Genomic DNA, 18,369 nt, shown 5'->3' with positions numbered 1-18,369 from the left:
ATATATATATATAGTATATAACCAATTATTGGTCAGAGCGGTGGTCAAAGTCGTAGCGATGTTTTGATGTTTTGTGGCCCATATTTGATGTTATTGGCTGCTGAAAAATGGCTCCTGGCCCAAAATTTGGACATCCCTGAATTAGGTTGTTGACAAAAATGTAATTCCTTACTTTTTCTTTACGTTGCCTTCACTTTATCTTCCCAACAGATTTGACAGTTTGATACGATACTTACATCTTGAGTTGGTCATTTCTCGTGCCAATGAGTTGCACATTCCTAGTGATTACCTGGGTGTAGTAAAACTCATGGGAAGTAGGTGACAAACAAGCCGTAATTGCAAATATATCATTATGACACAAATTGTTTTTGGAGTGAGCAGCTGACATTTAAAAGAGGAAGGCGATGCAATATGATGGATGTCCATGTGCCAGATTTCATAATGAAGCTCTCTCACGATAGCGGAAAGTCATAACAATAGTAATGGAGGGCAATGTGAATTAAACAGCTTTGGATATCTTGAGGCAGCACAGTGGACAGGTTGTTAGCATATCTGCAATGAAGACTAAATTGTTGTAGGTTGGTGTCAGTGTCCAACTGGCTTGTTTCCACTCCAGTGTTTGTCCCACTTCTTGCCGAGAGTCAACTCACCGTCTCAGGAAATTAGAAGGCAGTATGACATAGCAATCAAAATGATCATCATTATTGAAATTAGGAAGAAATTGGCCTCTAGAATGTATCTTCTAACAGGTTCAATGACCCCGTATAATATGCCGTATACCATTCACTATTCTCATCCACTGGGATGCATTAGTATATACAGCATGGAGCGCATCTCACAAAGAAACCTGCACGATTGACAAGATGCCGGCACATACATAAAGTATAAAGCAAGACAGATGGCTTTTCATCTTTCTTGTCTTTCTTGCCTGCACAGCACAACAATGGTATGTCAGGATATGCTTAAAAAAAAAAGTACATTCCATTGAATTATAGATGATATGACAATGCAACATTTGTGTCAAATACTCCGGATGAAGACTGTGTATTACAATTGCTAGTTTCCTGTAAACCGAATTACAAATAGGCTCTTGCTTGCTGTTTTAGAGCTTGTTCAATTATGACCTTTAAAACTCTGAAAAAATAAAAATTACCCGTGTCTGCTTCGGAGGTGCTCTTGCAGACCTCTGAGGAACTGAAAATATTATTCAAATTGTAAGCAATGCTGGATTGATTGTTGCAGAGTTGTTTTTACTAAGTCCAGAAGCTGTCCAAATAATTGATATTATTTGGAATTTAAGTTTTCAGTTCATGGGGAGAATAATTTGTCATCTTGTTGTTTTGCAGTCTTTTTAATAATGACTGTTTAGTGATGGATAGCTGCTGTATGCAAGCAAACTGCGGCCTACGTTTGTTCATTTCCTGCATTGTCAATTTGAAATCGTGTCATGTTTTTGAATGGGTAGAAATAAAAAGATGCATTTTTAAATCCGATTCATCAACGAAAAAAACCTTCAGATTCATCGATGATCAAAATAATTGCTAGTTGCTGCCCTACATTCACTGGTTGAAAAAAAATTCCCCCGGGCGAGTGCCATTGTAGTTATTTATGCCACTTAGTTATTCATACACCAGGAAAGTGCTCAGGGTCACACTGCTGCTCCGTATTGAGAAAGAAATCAGCTGAGATCATTTGCAACCAGGTAATAAATCCAGTTGGCAGGGGAGCCCGGGCTCTGCTCAGAACACGCACAAGGGATTCCTGTCAGACAATCTGGAGCTATTTTATTGGTTACCTTACTGGAACCAGCTACAGGTACAGTTCACCTGGTTTGAAGAGAAAGTGATGAACGGGAGTCAAAGACACACCCTCGACCAAAGAAACAAACTTGTCATGTGGGTTGTGAGTCACTAAGTGGAAGTCATGTTCTGATAACGATCACAATAAATATCCCAATCATAGCTTTGACATGCCCAGAGACAAGGTTTGACATTTCCCGCAATGAACTCTATTTTACACAGTGTTGCCGCGAGTCATAATTTAACCGACTTGCAAGTTGTTCCAAGATGTAAGATACTGTCGTTTGGCCGTTTCAAAAATATGAGCTATGAGTGCTAAATAATGGCAACACACTCCAAAACAGCAGAGAGTGAACCGTTCGTCAAAGGAAACGCGGACACGCCGGACCAAAGTGGCCCTTCTGTTCAACGTGCGTACAAGGTAAGAAGCCATATTTGCAGGATTGTGCGTGCGTGTGTGGCTTGCGAATCAGAACCATGTCTGCTACACTTTGGGAACTACAGTACTTGTTCTCCAAAGTGTATTTTGTAGCTTCAAAAGACCATCCGGCGCCACATCTTTCACTTAAACAGTGGAATCCGACACGAGGGACTTATTACCTACAAAAGCGATGGCTATAACTCTTATAATGTACGTTTATGGGTATGGTTATTGATATATATTGTGATGATAAGTTCATTTTGTTATTTTGGAGAAAAAAAAACTGACAAAAAAAAACGGGATATATGGAAGTGGTTTTAGTGTTGTCCGTTGTGATTGTTCTCTCGTTATTTTTCTTACAAAAAAAAAAAAAAAATCACATTACAAACATTATTGTTGGTGTTTTAGAGGCTTGGGGATACACTTGTTTTGTGTTACGAGCATGGTCAGGGAATGGATTAAACACATAAATGAAGGCACCACTGTGTAGTTAGTCCCTACAGAGGAAACACAAGCACCAGGCTTCATATTTAAGAGATTATTTGTTACTGTCATATTATTTAGAAAGCAGGACGATGAAGACAGGTAAAATAGTCAGATAAAATGATTGAATGATATCCTGGGGATCCTTGACGTGTAAATTCATAACTACTCTTTGCATTTATGTATCTTTGTCAGTAGCATGATGGTCATTGGCTGGCTGTGTTCTGCATGTCAGATGTGGGGAAGGAGCTCTCTTACGTTGAGCTCTTGTAGACGGCGTGCTCACGCTTAGACATGGTGGTAACATTCTTTTTTGGATAAAGACTCAAGACTATTTTTGAATGCCCCCTGCTGATCCAGCGATGTTAGCCTGCCCTTAGATGTTAGACTGTGATATCCTAGCAACAGGTGGTTGGATTATTATAACACTTTGTGGGGTTTGGCTTCTTGTGCATTTTCCTTTTTTTTTTTTTTTAAATGAAAAAGAAAAAAATGCCATGCTGATGTTATCTTTACCGCCCAGCTTCCTTTAATAACGCTGTCCTTTCATGACCAAGTTAACACCTACCTGCTGGAAAATAATTAAAACACAGCTGCACTTGTGAGATTTAGGATTTTACGGTTCTCATGGTCTGAGAAGTAACTCCAAGGAGACTGGAGCGTGACACTTACGGCGATGTGATTAATGCACTGATAATGGAATGCTTATTTAGCCACCTCAGCTGCTTGAGATGTGATTGTTTTTTTGCCTCCTCTTTATTATTGTGTGAAGGCTGGCTCGGCTTAGCTTTTTCAGAGATGGTACTCAGAAGGAAAACCAATTCAATTTCTATGGTAATTTCTCACTGGATTGAAATTCTATTCAACTAAAACAAATGTGTATCAAGTGGGTTTGCTGTTGTTCTCAGTAAAAAGGTGTATTGGTTGTAAAATATTGGACCGTTTTTGAACATGTACTGAAAAGTAATCATGATCTGGGATTCCCCTTACATGGGGGCACTCAAATGCTTGCAAAATAAATTGTTCCATGAAATTATGTTAATTTATTCCACACACTATATCCTCTTCATTTTCAAGTGTTTCTGTGATTATTGGATTATTAGTTTTTTTTGTTTTTTTTGTTTAATCCAATCAAATCTTAGTCTCTGTGTGCTGCCAGGCCAATCTAATCTGCCTGCGGACTTCATTATCAGTCATACTGACAAATGGGCGTGATTTAAACCACATTAGAAAATTCCCCTCACAATAACATCTGCATTTCACCGCCTTCTGATCGGTTGGTCAGAGTGAACCTATTGCAGCCAAATTCAACAGGCAAAACATGTCAGTCTGACTACATTTATTTCTTTTTTATGACTGCAATCGCTGATACATGAAGGAGGAATTGACTTGATTTCTGACAGAACTTGAAAATTCTTTTTCAAGGTGGACTTATTAGTACAGTAGTTCTCAATAATAATTGCACCAGAGGTGGCATTTACAGGTGGATGAAATCCGGTAACTGATTTGAACACAAGCTTTGATACTTCCTGGTAAAGTTAAGTACCGGTACTCTAAAGTCCAGCATTTTGTTCCACTCTGCAGTGGTTTATTGATTTGTTTTGTCACATGTGTATTTCATCGTCATGATATTAAAATTAGGTTTTACAATAGTAGTGGTTAACTTGTGTGGCCCAGTGGTTTGCACGTCTACCTTGAATCCTGGCTCTCCGACTTTCCATGTTTGTTTCAATATGAATTTGCTTTGGATCCAAAATGTGCATGCTTGTTAGTCGATATCAATACATCAATAGTTTGCCTTATTTGCAAGGAATAAAGGATGCAGACAAATGCAGCAATAACTGTTTCAACAGTCTGAATTAATATGTCATAAAACCCTAATAATAATGTTTGATTTTGGGTTTGACTGCATCTGAAGAGATCCCTGAGTGTGTCAATGCCGCTGCAAGTGCTGCTAGCCAGAAGCTGAGGTGCGCAGTGTTTGTTTGTTTACACGCCATGTGTGGCAAGAGCGCGAGGTATTCTATTTCTTGCTGCTTACCTCATATGTTGTGTGTGGGAATCCTAATAATCGACCCTTCATATTACACAGTTGCCCTTGCGTTTGGTTATCATCATTCATCAGGCTCGCTTCTAAAATAAGAAAGGAAAAATTGTGGCAAGCTTTTACTGGCCACATAAAATGACGAGGATTGAGTTTGACACATGGTCTGCGGGGCAGAGTTTCCCAACTTTTATTAAGCCAAGGCACATATTTTACATTGGAAAAATCTCCATTTCAAAATAGTATGCCATTTGTTTTGAAAGATTTTTATTTATTGCGTGTGCAAACGTGCCAGTATGGTCGTGGAGTGAATGAAGATCATGCAGGGAGTTCCGTAGAGTATTCAATTTAGATTCAAGGGTTATTGTTTTGATAAAATTGGGGGGAGAACAGCAACATGCAATATTTGCAACTCAGAGACAGAACAACTACGAGATCAAACTTTACCTGTCACTGTAAAACCCACAGAGACATGTCACTCAAGATGGACGTGACTACAAAGCTGTGTAGGATCTCTTAAGAATCCTTCCAGGAGTGCATGATGAAACGACAAAAAAGTCAAAAGTCCAGTCAAAAGTCAAAAAAGATATAAAGTCAATACTGTTACTCAAAACAACTTTGCAGATTCACGGACAATTGTCAATCTGAAATTTATAGCGTTCCTGACACCAGTCCTGGAACATTTCTGACACATATTGTGGATGATTTATTCCCAACTCTGGTATTTAACATCTGACGTTTTGCAAATTATTATTGAGCCGAGGCAACAAAAACATTCAGATGCTGGTCAACCATCAGCTCCTGCAATTAGTCATGCATACTCTTGACCCACATTTGGTGGAAAGGCAACCAGGAAGTTGTAAAAAGTCAGCCTGGAAACCAACACAAGTTGAGCTTCTTGTTATGCTCAGGGGATTGAAGTGTCTTCTTGCGTGGTCGCACAGTTAAATCTCCCTTCCCTCCCTCTTTCTTCTTAGATGAAAATAAAAGGTTTATAGTCAGGGTCAGACGGGCTAATCGGCTGTCTTGCAATCTAATGTCAGCGTGTCTCTTTTGGATAAGCTCTGACAACTGCACTGACTTACTGTGCTCACTTTTTTTTTTTTTTTTGTTCTCCATATTTCAACGCCAAAATGCTCACTGTAAACAAAGGACATTGTGCATCACAGCACGTGTTAAAGATTACAACTGTCCCCTCCTCCTGGTGCCTACAGCTTCTTGCTGTTGTCGACTATTGGAGCTACCAGCTGACCTACTTTCTCCCTCGCAGCCGCTCGCTGCTGTTTACAAGCCCCGCCGAGAGGATAGTGGACCTCGCAGCCCGCGAAAGCGAACGCACACGAAAGTGGATGATTATTATCATTTTTAAATTCCCTTTCTTTCTCGGCGTGGCGGAGGAGAAACAAGCCAAGCCGGAACCTGTCAAACCTCGCTCAACGGCCGGCCTTTTGCAATAAATGCACCTTATTAACTCGTTATGCAATTTAACGCTTTCGGTGCCATGTTCTCGCGCAGAGAGAGCTGCGCAATCCTTGCCACCTTTTAGTTTGCGGCGGATAAAAACACAATGAGCACCTTGGTCCTGTTTTATAGGCGTGGATGTGCGTTTTCTACCGGACGTCCTTTTTGTGCAAGGTATGTTGTGACTTTTCCATTCGGGGTTCAGTGGTAAAGTTCAGGGCGACCTGTCAAATTGAAGTGGAGCCGGTCATGCGCAAAAAAAAAGTGGTTTATTTTTAAGACTTGGTTGTTAATAATTTCTTACAGCAGAGACCCGGCGTGTGCTGGATTTTATACACACGCCGGGCAGTTTTGATTGACATTGCCATATGATTGTTAATACGAATGTACTTCACCGCACAGCAAGGTGTTTCTAGTATTCTGCCCCTCTCATATACCTGTAGATCAGCAGTGTTTCCCGAACCTTTACTAAACCGTTGGACGCGATCTTGAAGGGAAAAAAAAAGTCGCTCACCGCAAAGTAACCAGTTTGCCAGCTATTTAAACCTACAGTATCGGCTATGTTTGAGTAACATGAACATTTTTTTGTTGATTCTATTCTACTAATTCAACAAATTACAAATACAGTTATTGCCCCTCAGGGTATGTATTTTCTGAAAATGAAATATTTTCAAACACCCCCCACCCCCCAAATAGTTTTTTTCTTTTCTGTATTTTAGATCAGATAAAGCTTAATGCATAGCACCAAACCCAAAAGTATAAATGTTGAACCAATGATCATGGTGGTAGTAGAAGAGCATTAAATTGTTCTGCCTGTCATTATAAGTTACTGACTGGCATAGAGAGAATCATGGAACATTTGTATTTGTAGTATTATGAATGAATCATTTTCGGAGCAGTGAAGTGAAATTCATAGTTCTGAAGTTCAAGATTCAAACCAAGACTTCCTTAACCTCCATGTGCGGGGTTTGTATGTTTATCCCTGTGCTTGGGTGTGGTTTTTTTCCAGGCACTCCGGCTCTCTCCCGCATTCTTAAAAACGTGTGTTAGTTTTCACTGATCACACTAAATTATCCATAGGTTGAATGTGATTGACTGGGAACTAGTCGAGCATGTACACCACCACCTCTCGCCCAAAGTAAGCTGGTATAGGCTGCAGCTCACCGACAATTGTACCCTGATGAACACAAGAACCATAGAAAATGGATGGATGGATTCTTCAAAGTGCAGTTTTACTCAATAAACTACAACTGCAATAATTAGCATCATTAAATACCTGCCAAAGCCCCAACCACTATACAATGTGAGATCATCATGTGCGCCATGGGAAATTATCCAATTTCATTTCATTTGTCCAAAAATGATCAATTATATGACTAAGAATGCATCTTATCCAATTTCATTTAATTTGTCCAAAAAATTATCAATTATACGACTTAGAATGCATCTTTGTTCATCTTTTTATGCCTGCGATGTATAACGACAGGCAGAAAAATGAGATGCTTTTCAGCTGGAGTACAGAAGGGATATAAGTAACTGTATCCACATTCTGTCATTCATACAACAGAATAATAGCTTGGTGTTCAATTAAACAGGCTCAGATGTCACACCTAGTGAGACTGAAACAAGCGCATTTACTTTTTGCGTTCAATTTTTGGTTTGTTTGATGGTGTGCCATGAGATTTTTCTTAAGTTAAATACTGTATGTACCTTGGCTAGGTACAGCTTTGAGTGTTTAAGTTACACCCCCCCCCCCCCCCCCGTGACGCCCCCAACTGATGATATGCACGACAGAGGTGATATGAGTTACTATGATTCCACAAAAAATACAAATAAAAAAACAAACAAACAAAAACAGGATGATGAATGACAGTAAGGAACAAAGAAATTACCACACGCTTTGTCAGACTGCTCGGGTTGGGCTGATGTTATCCAACCTGGTAATTGTGTTTTCTCTCCAATGGCTCGAGTTGTGTTCTTCATTCGCCAGGACTTAACACAGGTGATTCTACAAGAGAGGATCCCACCTTTCAATTGGCCGACCTATTGACTGTGCCCGCTGTGCAGTCGCGGGGGTCACTGGGTACAACCTTTGGCCATCCCCCCCGTAACCTAATACAAGTGATTCCTGTTCCCTTCGGGAGGCATTAGAAATCACAACCTGTTTCTATGTTCCATTTAGTGGATGTATTCGGGAAATTGTCTATGACAAAAAGCCCAGCTGGGATATATTAGAATCTAAACTAAAATCAACCTAATGTTTTATTATAGACTGACTCAAGTTTAGTCTGTGATAGCCACAAACTATATGCAAGGATCAAGGGAGCGGCAGCATTTAGTAGTCAGTCACCAGACACTTCATTAGGTTCGCACACTTCAAAAAACGTCTTACACATCATAAATTTAACTTTTGTTTTGCACAGCAACAGCAAGGATTCAAAGGACGCATTAATGCACCAGGATTATACCTTTGGCTACAATGAGATGCAAGATTCTAGTTAAGGTAAGATGTTTTAAGACAAACTTTAACAAAAACGTATAACAGTTATTAGCTAACGTTTTATTGCCTTCGTTTGCTGTTGGCTGCGGAGTACTGCGCTGGGGTTAAAGTGAACTTCCGAACAAGACCCTAATGTTCATGGTCTTGTTTGTTATTTAAAAAAAAAAAAGCCTTAAAAAAAGATATAGATATTGAAAACATTATTATTGACTGGGCCAATTTAGAAAGAATAAAAATAGCAAGAAAACCCCCCAAATAGCAAGGTAAAACTGCGAAAAATGAAGTGATTTGAAGATATGGTCACAAATGAAAAGCCGCAGTAACCAAACCGCGAAGTAGCGAGGGAAAACTGTATATCCGCTTCATTCAAAGGCTTTCCGGGCACCCATATAAGAGTTGTGTCAAAATCGCTGCCTTGACATCAATAATATTCCTGTATTGAATGACACAGGAGGAAAGGCATTTAGTTAACTGGTACGCCAATTAGGATCCCTGCCAAGAAGGTTATGTATTCATAAAATCACATAACAGTACCGATTCACCATGAAATGTTTCTGAGCGCTGGGACATGGCACACAGAAGAATCTCTTAAATTTTGGTGAGGTTAAAGAACAAAATGACAAGATCAAGTTTTTAGATTTCTGTTTGATTTCCTTCATTTTTACTGAATAGTTTGATCATGTCAAGTTTTGTCAATATTTTGCTGGTTCTACTTGAGTTTTTTCAGCCCCGATGGAGGTCGGCACCCTAGTGAGGCACATTGAATGATTTCATTGACTGTTGTGACAGATGCATACTTTACTTGAAATACTTGAAAATAGGTTTCAGTACATATGAATTTTTTTTTTTTTTTTTTTTTTGCTGAGCAGACAGGGCTGTGAAAATACATTCATATATACCACCTCTGCCCTGTTTTCAATTTCTATCACCTGTAACCCTTTTTAAAAGTGTTCTCTGTTGTTTGGATTTAATTTACTGTGTTGGTTTATTCAGACGATCCGCTCCAAAGGTTGAGCAGTACTACACCTCAAACAGGTTGTTGAATGATTTTATCTGTAAACAGCGTGTTTAAACTACTCTAATCCTTATAAGGTAAACACACTGGGTTTATTCTTATCTGCCGCATAGAGTGAACCTATTGACTGACTGGAAGGCGGACATCTTCATGTCATCAAGTTTGTCTGATCCCAATATAAAACTCAGTATGCTCATGTCCATTCTGCGCGGTGTGTAGTGAAATGTAATTTTGATTTACACTCACTGGAACATTACTGCAATGCTGGGGATGTTAAATGGGGAACTCTCTACTGTCCCCGTCTGTCACCTGAAGAGTTGCATGAGTTATCTTCCACCACTGTGGCAGATAACATGACCGTGTCCTTGTAAGTTGTCAAGCATTAACCTATAAAAACATATTTGAATCCTGCGCAGTACGGGTTTTGGTGTGTGTTGTAATTTATAGCTATGATGGTAAAAAAAACCACATATACATATATACACATATATACACACACACACACACACACACACACATATATATATATATATATATATATATATATATATATATATATATATATATATATATATATATATATATATATATATATATATATATATATATATATATATATATATATATATATATATGTGTGTGTGTGTGTGTGTATATATAGAGAGATTTTGGATTTGCGTCTTGATGTGGTTGAGGCAAAATGGGCCGCATTATTAAGTATGAGTCATCCCTTGAGCAGAAAGTGTTGTTGCTTCCATTAAAAGGTAAAAACGAAACCCCACGGTACACTGTTCTTAATCAAAGTAGCAGTTGTTATATATACTGAAGTTCAAAGCTGTCACGTTTGCTCTTGAACTTGGAACTTTGCGACGCCGGCTTTCTAGCACGAGTTCAGGTTGCTAGTTGAAAGCTTTAAATACTCCGGGGCACACATGTAACCAGACACCGATGTCTTGAGCTCTTAACCAAGCAAGGTGTGGTTTTAACCTCAATACAGTTAAAGAATGTAGGCCGATACGGGTGGCTTCACTTTACACCATGAGGAGTTGACGCTGCGTGCGGCAGTCTGTCGTGGTCTTGAGGTGCTCTACCCATTCATAGAGACATGCTGTCAATTAGTAATCTATTGGGTGTCTTAAAGGTTGTACAAATTAGGAAGCTGATGAGAAATATGCCAAAAGAGGGGGACTCGGATTTGGATCACTTGATTGTGTAGTTGCATCACGGCAGCTCAGGAGGGTCTGGGCCAATATTCAAACCCAGGACCTCTGAACTGTGAGGCAGATATACTAACCACTAATCCCACTGTGAGCTAGAGAGTGTCAGGTTTACAAGCCCTCTTTTGATCTTATAAAATTAAGAGAACATATCGTGATTCACTTTTGCCAGTATTTACTTGTCACTTAAACCAGTATTTACATGTCACTTAAATTGATTATGATTCACTTTTGCCAGTATTTACTTGTCACTTAAATTGATTCAAGGTTTTATGATGGCAGCTATTTTGAAACTGAAAAAGATTAATTCTATATGCATTCATTTAAGAAAATTGGTTTTGAAACGAGAAGGATTTGGAAGTAAACCAGCATCACAAAGTCTGTTGCGGTTGATTTTGAAGTTCTGTTGCGAGGAAAAAAGTGTTTGTTAGCAGAGGGACTTGGGAAGCCACCCAAAGCCTGGAAATGGATGCAAATTCTATAATTTATGAGTGTCTCAAGAAACTTGATGCCGAGGAGCCCTTGAGTGTTTTTTTTTTTTCCCGGAATATTTGGGAACAGACTCTGGAACTTGTCTCACTGTGTGAGCTCATTAATCAAGTCTAAATCCTTTTTGAGATAAGATTGGCACAGTTGATTATTACATCTGCTCTGTGCTTTAATTGTGTCCGTGCTCTTCTATTTCCTCCATCTCTCTTCCTTTACATGACTTGTTAAACACTGAAAATTGTGACTTTGTCTTACGTTCCACTATTGTGTTCCTCTTTGTGGGTCTCATTACGATAATTAGCTTGTAATGAGCATTTTTGCTCGAGATCACACTTAGACATCACTGAGCGAACCGTAAATGCAAATAAGTTGCGATTACCTTAAGTCAGTTTATCGATCGGTAAGCAAAAGACCACATAACAGGCGCCGACTTCATACTGTCGAAGCATATGAGGAGCATATGAGGAAAGTGATTGTTCGGTGGTTTTTCTTTGCAAGGTTGTAATATGAAGTGTCTGCTTTACACATTTTTCTAGGTCAGGGCAGCTCCTCTATGTGCACAAAAAATGTTACTGTTGAACTGAAAATAGTGTGGCTCCTGTTATAGTACTGATGATGATCCCCAAGACTGTTTTTTTTTTTCTTTCAGTGGCTAAATTGAAAGGTAGAATTGACACCATATGTCATTTCCAGGATGATGGGATCTTTTACCATCTGTGTTCACAGAATTCGGCCTTTGTTTGGCTGCCGGAGTGCATTCGTTTTGTGTGAAGGTGCGCTCAGATGAGGTCTGCACGGATGAGACTAGAGAAAGGGCCTGGATGGGAAAGAGCGTGATTATGGACAACCTTTTGGACTTTGGAGGCCCCTGTCCTTCCAGCCGCAGAGACTGGGAGTAAGTATGAAAACACGCTTCCTTTCAATTTGTGATCTTTGGTCCACTCTCAGTTTGAATCAAAACATCTAACATTGTTCTAATAGCTCTGCAACATTGATCTAAAGATTTAGAATTAGGCGAGAGGAACATCTTACATCATCTATTTTAACTGGGTACTGGTACTACTTTCGGGTCTCTGATAGAATGAAAGCTACAGTATATGGAGCGAGCGTGTAAGCTTGTACCGAGACTGTATGTGATTAAAACCCAAATTAAGCTTTATTACCACAGTCACATCGTCGCAGCACAATAACGGTAAACATACTGTATATATATATTATAGAAGAACTAAAACGTTTAGACAGCACATGAATATATTTAGCTCCCAGGATTTTTATGACCTAACCAACTGCCATGTTGTATTTTAAACACGAGCATGCAGTTCAATAATGTGACGGGCTGGCTCATCATAATAGAAATAAACTGTGCTGTTGCTAGGTAACAGATAATCTTTTTTTTTTTTTTTGACAAGACTGTGAAGCTTTGTGCATTGTTGGAGGATCATTAAAGAAAGTGCATTTGTGTTTGGACACATTTCTTTCTAGTTCCAGCAGCTGCATGGATGATTTGATGGATGAAGATGAGAAAGACAGGGCAAAAAGGTACTCCAGACATATTTACGCTTTGCATTCACATTTCTGATTGTATGACTTTTGAAATGTTGATGACTTCACTGTTGCAGAAATTTGAGAAATCATTTTCGGTGCAATTTCTCCAAAATGCCTCCCTAACCGTGTTGGCAGAAAAATGGTGTTTTGAAAATGTGCTTGTAATAAGAATGGATCTTTGCAGGGTGTTGACCTCACTTGAAAAACAGCATAGCGACATGTCAAATAAACAGCTCAACTCAATGGGGAAACTCACTAGTCACATCGATAAGACTACCCGGTACTTTGGCTCAAAAAGATTTGCAGTCTTTTGTCTCGTAAACATTGCCTCCAACCAACATCTACATAATTAAACAAATACTCCACCGTGACAATATCTGGCGCTCTGACCAGATTGAGAAAGTGGATAATTTCGTTCAATACAGAATTGAAAAAAAAAATGAGGTGAAGTGTCATATTTTTGCAGCCTGCTTTGTAGCTTATGAAAAAACAGCACGAGACATTATGAACAAACATGCTGAGGTGGTGGGGACATCTCCATTGCGAGACAGTGAAAATAGTGCTATTTTTAATTTAGTTTCAATTTGTTTTATCTGGGATTGTATCAAAATGTCACGGATTCTTCCTTCTCCAAAACCTTTCGCTGTGCTAGTGGTCTCAAAACGTTGCTCTTGCCTTCTTCTGGAAACTGACTGACCTTGTCTTGACCGCTTCAGGGCATCCCGAAACAAATCAGAAAAGAAAAGAAGAGACCAGTTCAATGTGCTCATCAAGGAGCTATGCACCATGCTGCAAGGCCAAGGCCATCCTCGCAAGATGGACAAGTCCACCATACTACAAAGAACCATCGACTTCTTACAGAAACAAAAAGGTAGGGCCGACCCACGCAATTCTTGTTTGTTTTCCCTTAGTTACCGTCGATAGCGACGGTACCTCGTCATTCACTAAGGTCTTACTGAAACTGTGCTTGCTGTGCAGACATCAGTGCTCAGAATGAAACGTGTGACGTGAGACAAGACTGGAAGCCTTCATTCCTCAGCAACGAGGAGTTCACCCAGCTCATGCTCGAGGTAAAAAAAAAAAGCAAGAAGATGCACTACACTGACATCCTCTCATCCAGATGTTTTCAATACGGAAAACTGGGCAAGGATCGGCTAGCCGGCACTTCATCTGCTGTAGCATGAATACGGTCCAGACCCTCTCATTGCGTCTGCTGACAATAAATCAGTCACCAAATTTGCTGTTTAACTGTTCTATTGTTTTCTTTTACAGGCACTGGATGGTTTCTTGATAGCATTAACTACAGATGGAAACATCATATACGTGTCGGATAGTGTGTCTTCACTTATTGGACACTTGCCGGTGAGTGTAAAAGCATAGAGGAGATGCATGTCTTCTTGCTGCTTTGACTGTAAAGCTGTACTACCGTATCACTTCAGCTAGGTTCACACTGCATCTCAATTCATTTTTTTTTTTGCCCGGCTGCAACACATATCGAATTTTTTCATGCAGTGTGAAAAGTACAATTCAGATTTTTTTCCCCAAACATGACCTGGGGCTATTTCGTGTATTTATATAAATCGGATATGTATCCAATGCGTATGAACGCTCATCTGTCGATATCCGACCTATATGTCACCAAAATCTGCAAAGTTGCTTTGAGTGTTTTCTTGATATTTGACTTTAATTGAATTCCACTTGAAACATGGAGCATTGCCGTAAATTGACATATGTGGCAATTTATTATGCGCGGCAATGACATGATGTCAACTTTACATAGATGTCTCACTTAATTAAGAAGATCGAAAAGCCTCGTTTCATTTCCCCAAAATATTTCTACCTCCTCCCGTCTTACGCCTCTAATGATATGAGATGATGAGTAGAACCATATTTACTTCTGTAAACACTGTTTTGTTTGCCTGTCACATCACGGACGCTTTGCATTCACATTACAAGTCGCATTTGTTTTTGTATTGCGAACGAGTACATTAAAAAGGATTTAGCAAAAAATCTGAATTGTGCATGGTGCCCTGCAGTGTGAACATAGCCTTTGTAACAAACCCATTAAATTCTTAACACTGAATTGCATCTATTTACTGTTTGGGGACAGTTTTTTTGTGACCATAATGGATTTGAAATAAAACAAGGTGGGATTCAAGTGGAGGCTTTCAGGAAGCCTTAAGAGGCTTCACAAAAGCATTTGATTTGTACCATTAATGACAATGTACTCTTTGCAGTCTATGACTGTTTATATTTTGGAGCCCACATACCTAGCCAACCTCGTAGAGATGGTTGCCAGGCCTTCACTCGCTACCACCTTCAGCTGCAGCTCCTTTGTGGGTCTTACTACCTTCACGTTTATGCTCAGTAAGCGAAACATGGCTTACTGTTCGACAACTTTGACGTGTAAGAGGACAATAGTATTTTGAAGAAGATAGGTATGCCATTGTCAAACTGTAAATACAGACACTTTACAACACCATTCGAGAACAAGAATGTCAGATTAAATTCACTGGAAAAGTCCTCTGTTTACCAGAATCAGATTCTTTGGACAGATGAAACCAAGAGCAAAGTCTATCAGAATGATGGAAACATTTCACAGCTCAAATCCAAAACGTACACAACATCTTGTGTTAAAAATGGTGGAGTTCAAGTTATTGTATGGATGGATATCACCGCTAATGGATTAGGCTCTCATCGAGACTATATTCTCTGCTGGCATGCAGCCAAATGCTATAAAACTGAGAGGAGGGTGCTTCACAGTGCAGGTTAATGGCCTTGGACATACTTTGAAAGCAACCTTTTTACAGGGAAAAAGGACTCTTGCTCAATGGCCAATTCTGACATGAAGCTAATACAGCTTGCGTTTCACTCGCTGAAGGCAAAAGGCAGCAAGAACCACAAGCAGCGAGTGAATGTGGCCACAGCGAAGGCATGGCAGAGTGTTAACGTTTCTTGTTTCCTTCCTCTCGGTGTGATACTATTGTCCATCATGTTTCCTCGTGTTTACTTTGATTCCTTCTTTTGTGGAAGCCTGACCATTCTTTATCTATCCTATTGCATCAGTCAGATATGGTGGACCAAAATATCTTAAATTTCCTCCCGGAGCTAGAACACGGAGAGGTGTATAAGCTGCTATCATCTCACATGCTGATGACTGACCCCATTGCTGCTGACTTCCTGACCAGTGAGTCGCCTCTTTGCACTTTGTCTGCCCCCTCACAGTTCAGGGCAATTTGTGTGTGCTTCACCAGGTCAGCACAAGTTAAAAATACATGGCAGATGAGTACAGTCAAATCAGTCCGGTCTGGAGGATCTATTTAAACAAGTGAAGAAGCAGGTTGTGGAATTGGGGTCGGTAGTTTATTGGATTGCTGATTGGTGTCTAAAATTAGCCGTTTAGCTAATAATAGTCACATGCTTAGTATCATAGTTTAGACTTTTAATCACTGTTATGTTAACACAGTAATCCCTCAGCAATGAACTACCCAAGGACAAGGCTCTGACCTTAATCCTGCATTACTATTGGGTTTTTCACAGAAATAGAGATGTGACTAGCTAAGCCTAAAAACAGTTACAGAACCATGCGTCATGGACCCAACGCACATCAAAAGCTGCTCCAAATTACCGGGAAACCTTTGATGATGATGCATTTTCTTTGGGTTATTTTATTTATTTTATTAACCATAAAATTATCTACCCTTACTGTTGTGCAGTAAATGTTTATGGAAATGTGGTCAAAGTCCTGTTGTACGACATGAGTCAAAACTGGACTCTGACCAAAGATAATCATAAGAAAATGCCTTCTCTCACACGATTTAAGAAACGTAAACACTCATATTTTAAGTAATAATATTACTTAATATCGTACAATGTTTGTAGCCCAGCTTTCACCCTTTCCTCTCTAGGCAGTTGCACATACAAACACGCCTAACGCTGATTTGTTTTGGACTAGCCATTCTGTCAACACCGAATTAAATTTAAGATGCTGTATTTAGGTGAGGCACATGTGGAATTTTGCTGTCACCTTGCCCGAGGGAACATCGATCCAAAAGAGCCGCCTGTGTACGAGTATGTCAAGTTTGTCGGAGATTTCAAGTTTCATAACAATGGTGAGCTCCGCATTTTATTAACACAACGAATCAAGTAACTTTCCATGACAGAAATCGGACTGTTATTTCTCGTAGTGCCTACGTCCTCTTGTAATGAGGTTGAATTGACGTTACCAAGAAGCCTGCAGACGTCGCTGGAGGAGCAGGTCTGCCTCATTGCCACTGTGCGATTAGTCACGCCGCAGTTTCTCAAGGTGAGACTTCCTGCTTGTTGTGTTGCGCATTCATCTGTTTTAGCATTATTTAGCGAGTGAGGCCGAAGCATCCCAAATTGTGGCAGTTAACTTTGCTGAGGCTTTTCTGAACAAAACCTTGAGACTCAGTAGTACCTTGCACCTTGCAATTTACATTGATGCTTTGTATTGTTGCTCATTGAGTTACAAAAATATTACCGTAACAGATTACTTCGACATCCACGAAGTTTTATTTTATTTTTTTTCCTTCGTCAAGTAAGAAAAGCTCATAGCCTTTCATAGAAAGTCTTAGGCTTGCTGCGATGCTTGAGTAAACATTGCTCGTTGTGAAGTCATTGAGGTGACTTTCCCCCTCCTGTGTTCCTTTTGTTTCGTTTTTTAATTATTTATAGGATTTGTGCAATGTGGATGATCCTTGCGATGAATTCACGTCCAGACACAGCCTCGAATGGAAGTTTCTGTTTTTAGATCACAGGTAAATGTCAGCGATTCCAATAACGTCAGCAACCAGCTCTGTGTTGATGGGGTTTTTTTAACACACTTGTTGTTATTTGTTACAGAGCTTCTCCAATCATCGGATATTTACCCTTTGAAGTTCTTGGAACATCTGGCTATGATTACTATCATGTGGACGACTTGGAGCTTATAGCTCAATGTCATAAGCAACGTGAGTAACCCAGACTGCTGCCGCTTCTTTCTTCGTAACCTGGAATGGACGTCTTACTGACTGAGGGCATTCATTTCACGAATACACAATAAGAACCTAGAGCCCGACAAATCTACATTTGCTCTGTACAGGCTCATTTGTACCACGGAGTACAGATGAGTCACTTTTTCTATTTTCATTGTCAACTGTTGCAAACAGTACAGAAATAGCACAGCGGTAGGCTATATAATGGATGGTGCAAGAACCACTACAGTCCATCGACGGGCGGGTCAACTGAGAATTGTCACTAGAGTCCGATAACATTGAATGGGAGGAACCCCGAACTTCATTTATTATAAATAGCCACTAGCCAAAAGGAAATGAATAGCAAATGCTGCATGTTCTCTATTGTTGTCTTTTTTTTTTTTTTTTTTTTTATGCCT

The 18,369-nt window shown here is 39.7% G+C and overlaps 1 protein-coding gene across 1 annotated transcript in view; it reads left to right on the top strand.

Annotated features, from left to right (window-relative positions):
* LOC109512335 (neuronal PAS domain-containing protein 2-like) overlaps positions 1-17,955 on the top strand; it is a 32,689-nt gene extending 14,734 nt beyond the window's left edge. Inside the window, exons 2-11 of the mRNA XM_019863957.1 lie at positions 12,156-12,324; positions 12,912-12,968; positions 13,691-13,845; positions 13,953-14,044; positions 14,247-14,336; positions 16,041-16,161; positions 16,973-17,086; positions 17,162-17,280; positions 17,673-17,755; positions 17,841-17,955. Coding sequence (XP_019719516.1) covers positions 12,251-12,324; positions 12,912-12,968; positions 13,691-13,845; positions 13,953-14,044; positions 14,247-14,336; positions 16,041-16,161; positions 16,973-17,086; positions 17,162-17,280; positions 17,673-17,755; positions 17,841-17,955 — 1,020 coding nt within the window. The 5' untranslated portion in view covers positions 12,156-12,250. The remainder of the gene's footprint in view (positions 1-12,155; positions 12,325-12,911; positions 12,969-13,690; positions 13,846-13,952; positions 14,045-14,246; positions 14,337-16,040; positions 16,162-16,972; positions 17,087-17,161; positions 17,281-17,672; positions 17,756-17,840) is intronic.
* Positions 17,956-18,369: the final 414 nt, after the last annotated feature.

This window comes from Hippocampus comes, unplaced genomic scaffold (genome assembly GCF_001891065.2).
Source record: "Hippocampus comes isolate QL1 unplaced genomic scaffold, H_comes_QL1_v1.1 scaffold57, whole genome shotgun sequence".
In the NCBI taxonomy this organism is placed as follows: domain Eukaryota; kingdom Metazoa; phylum Chordata; class Actinopteri; order Syngnathiformes; family Syngnathidae; genus Hippocampus; species Hippocampus comes.
This window is presented reverse-complemented; position numbering and strand designations above follow the sequence as displayed.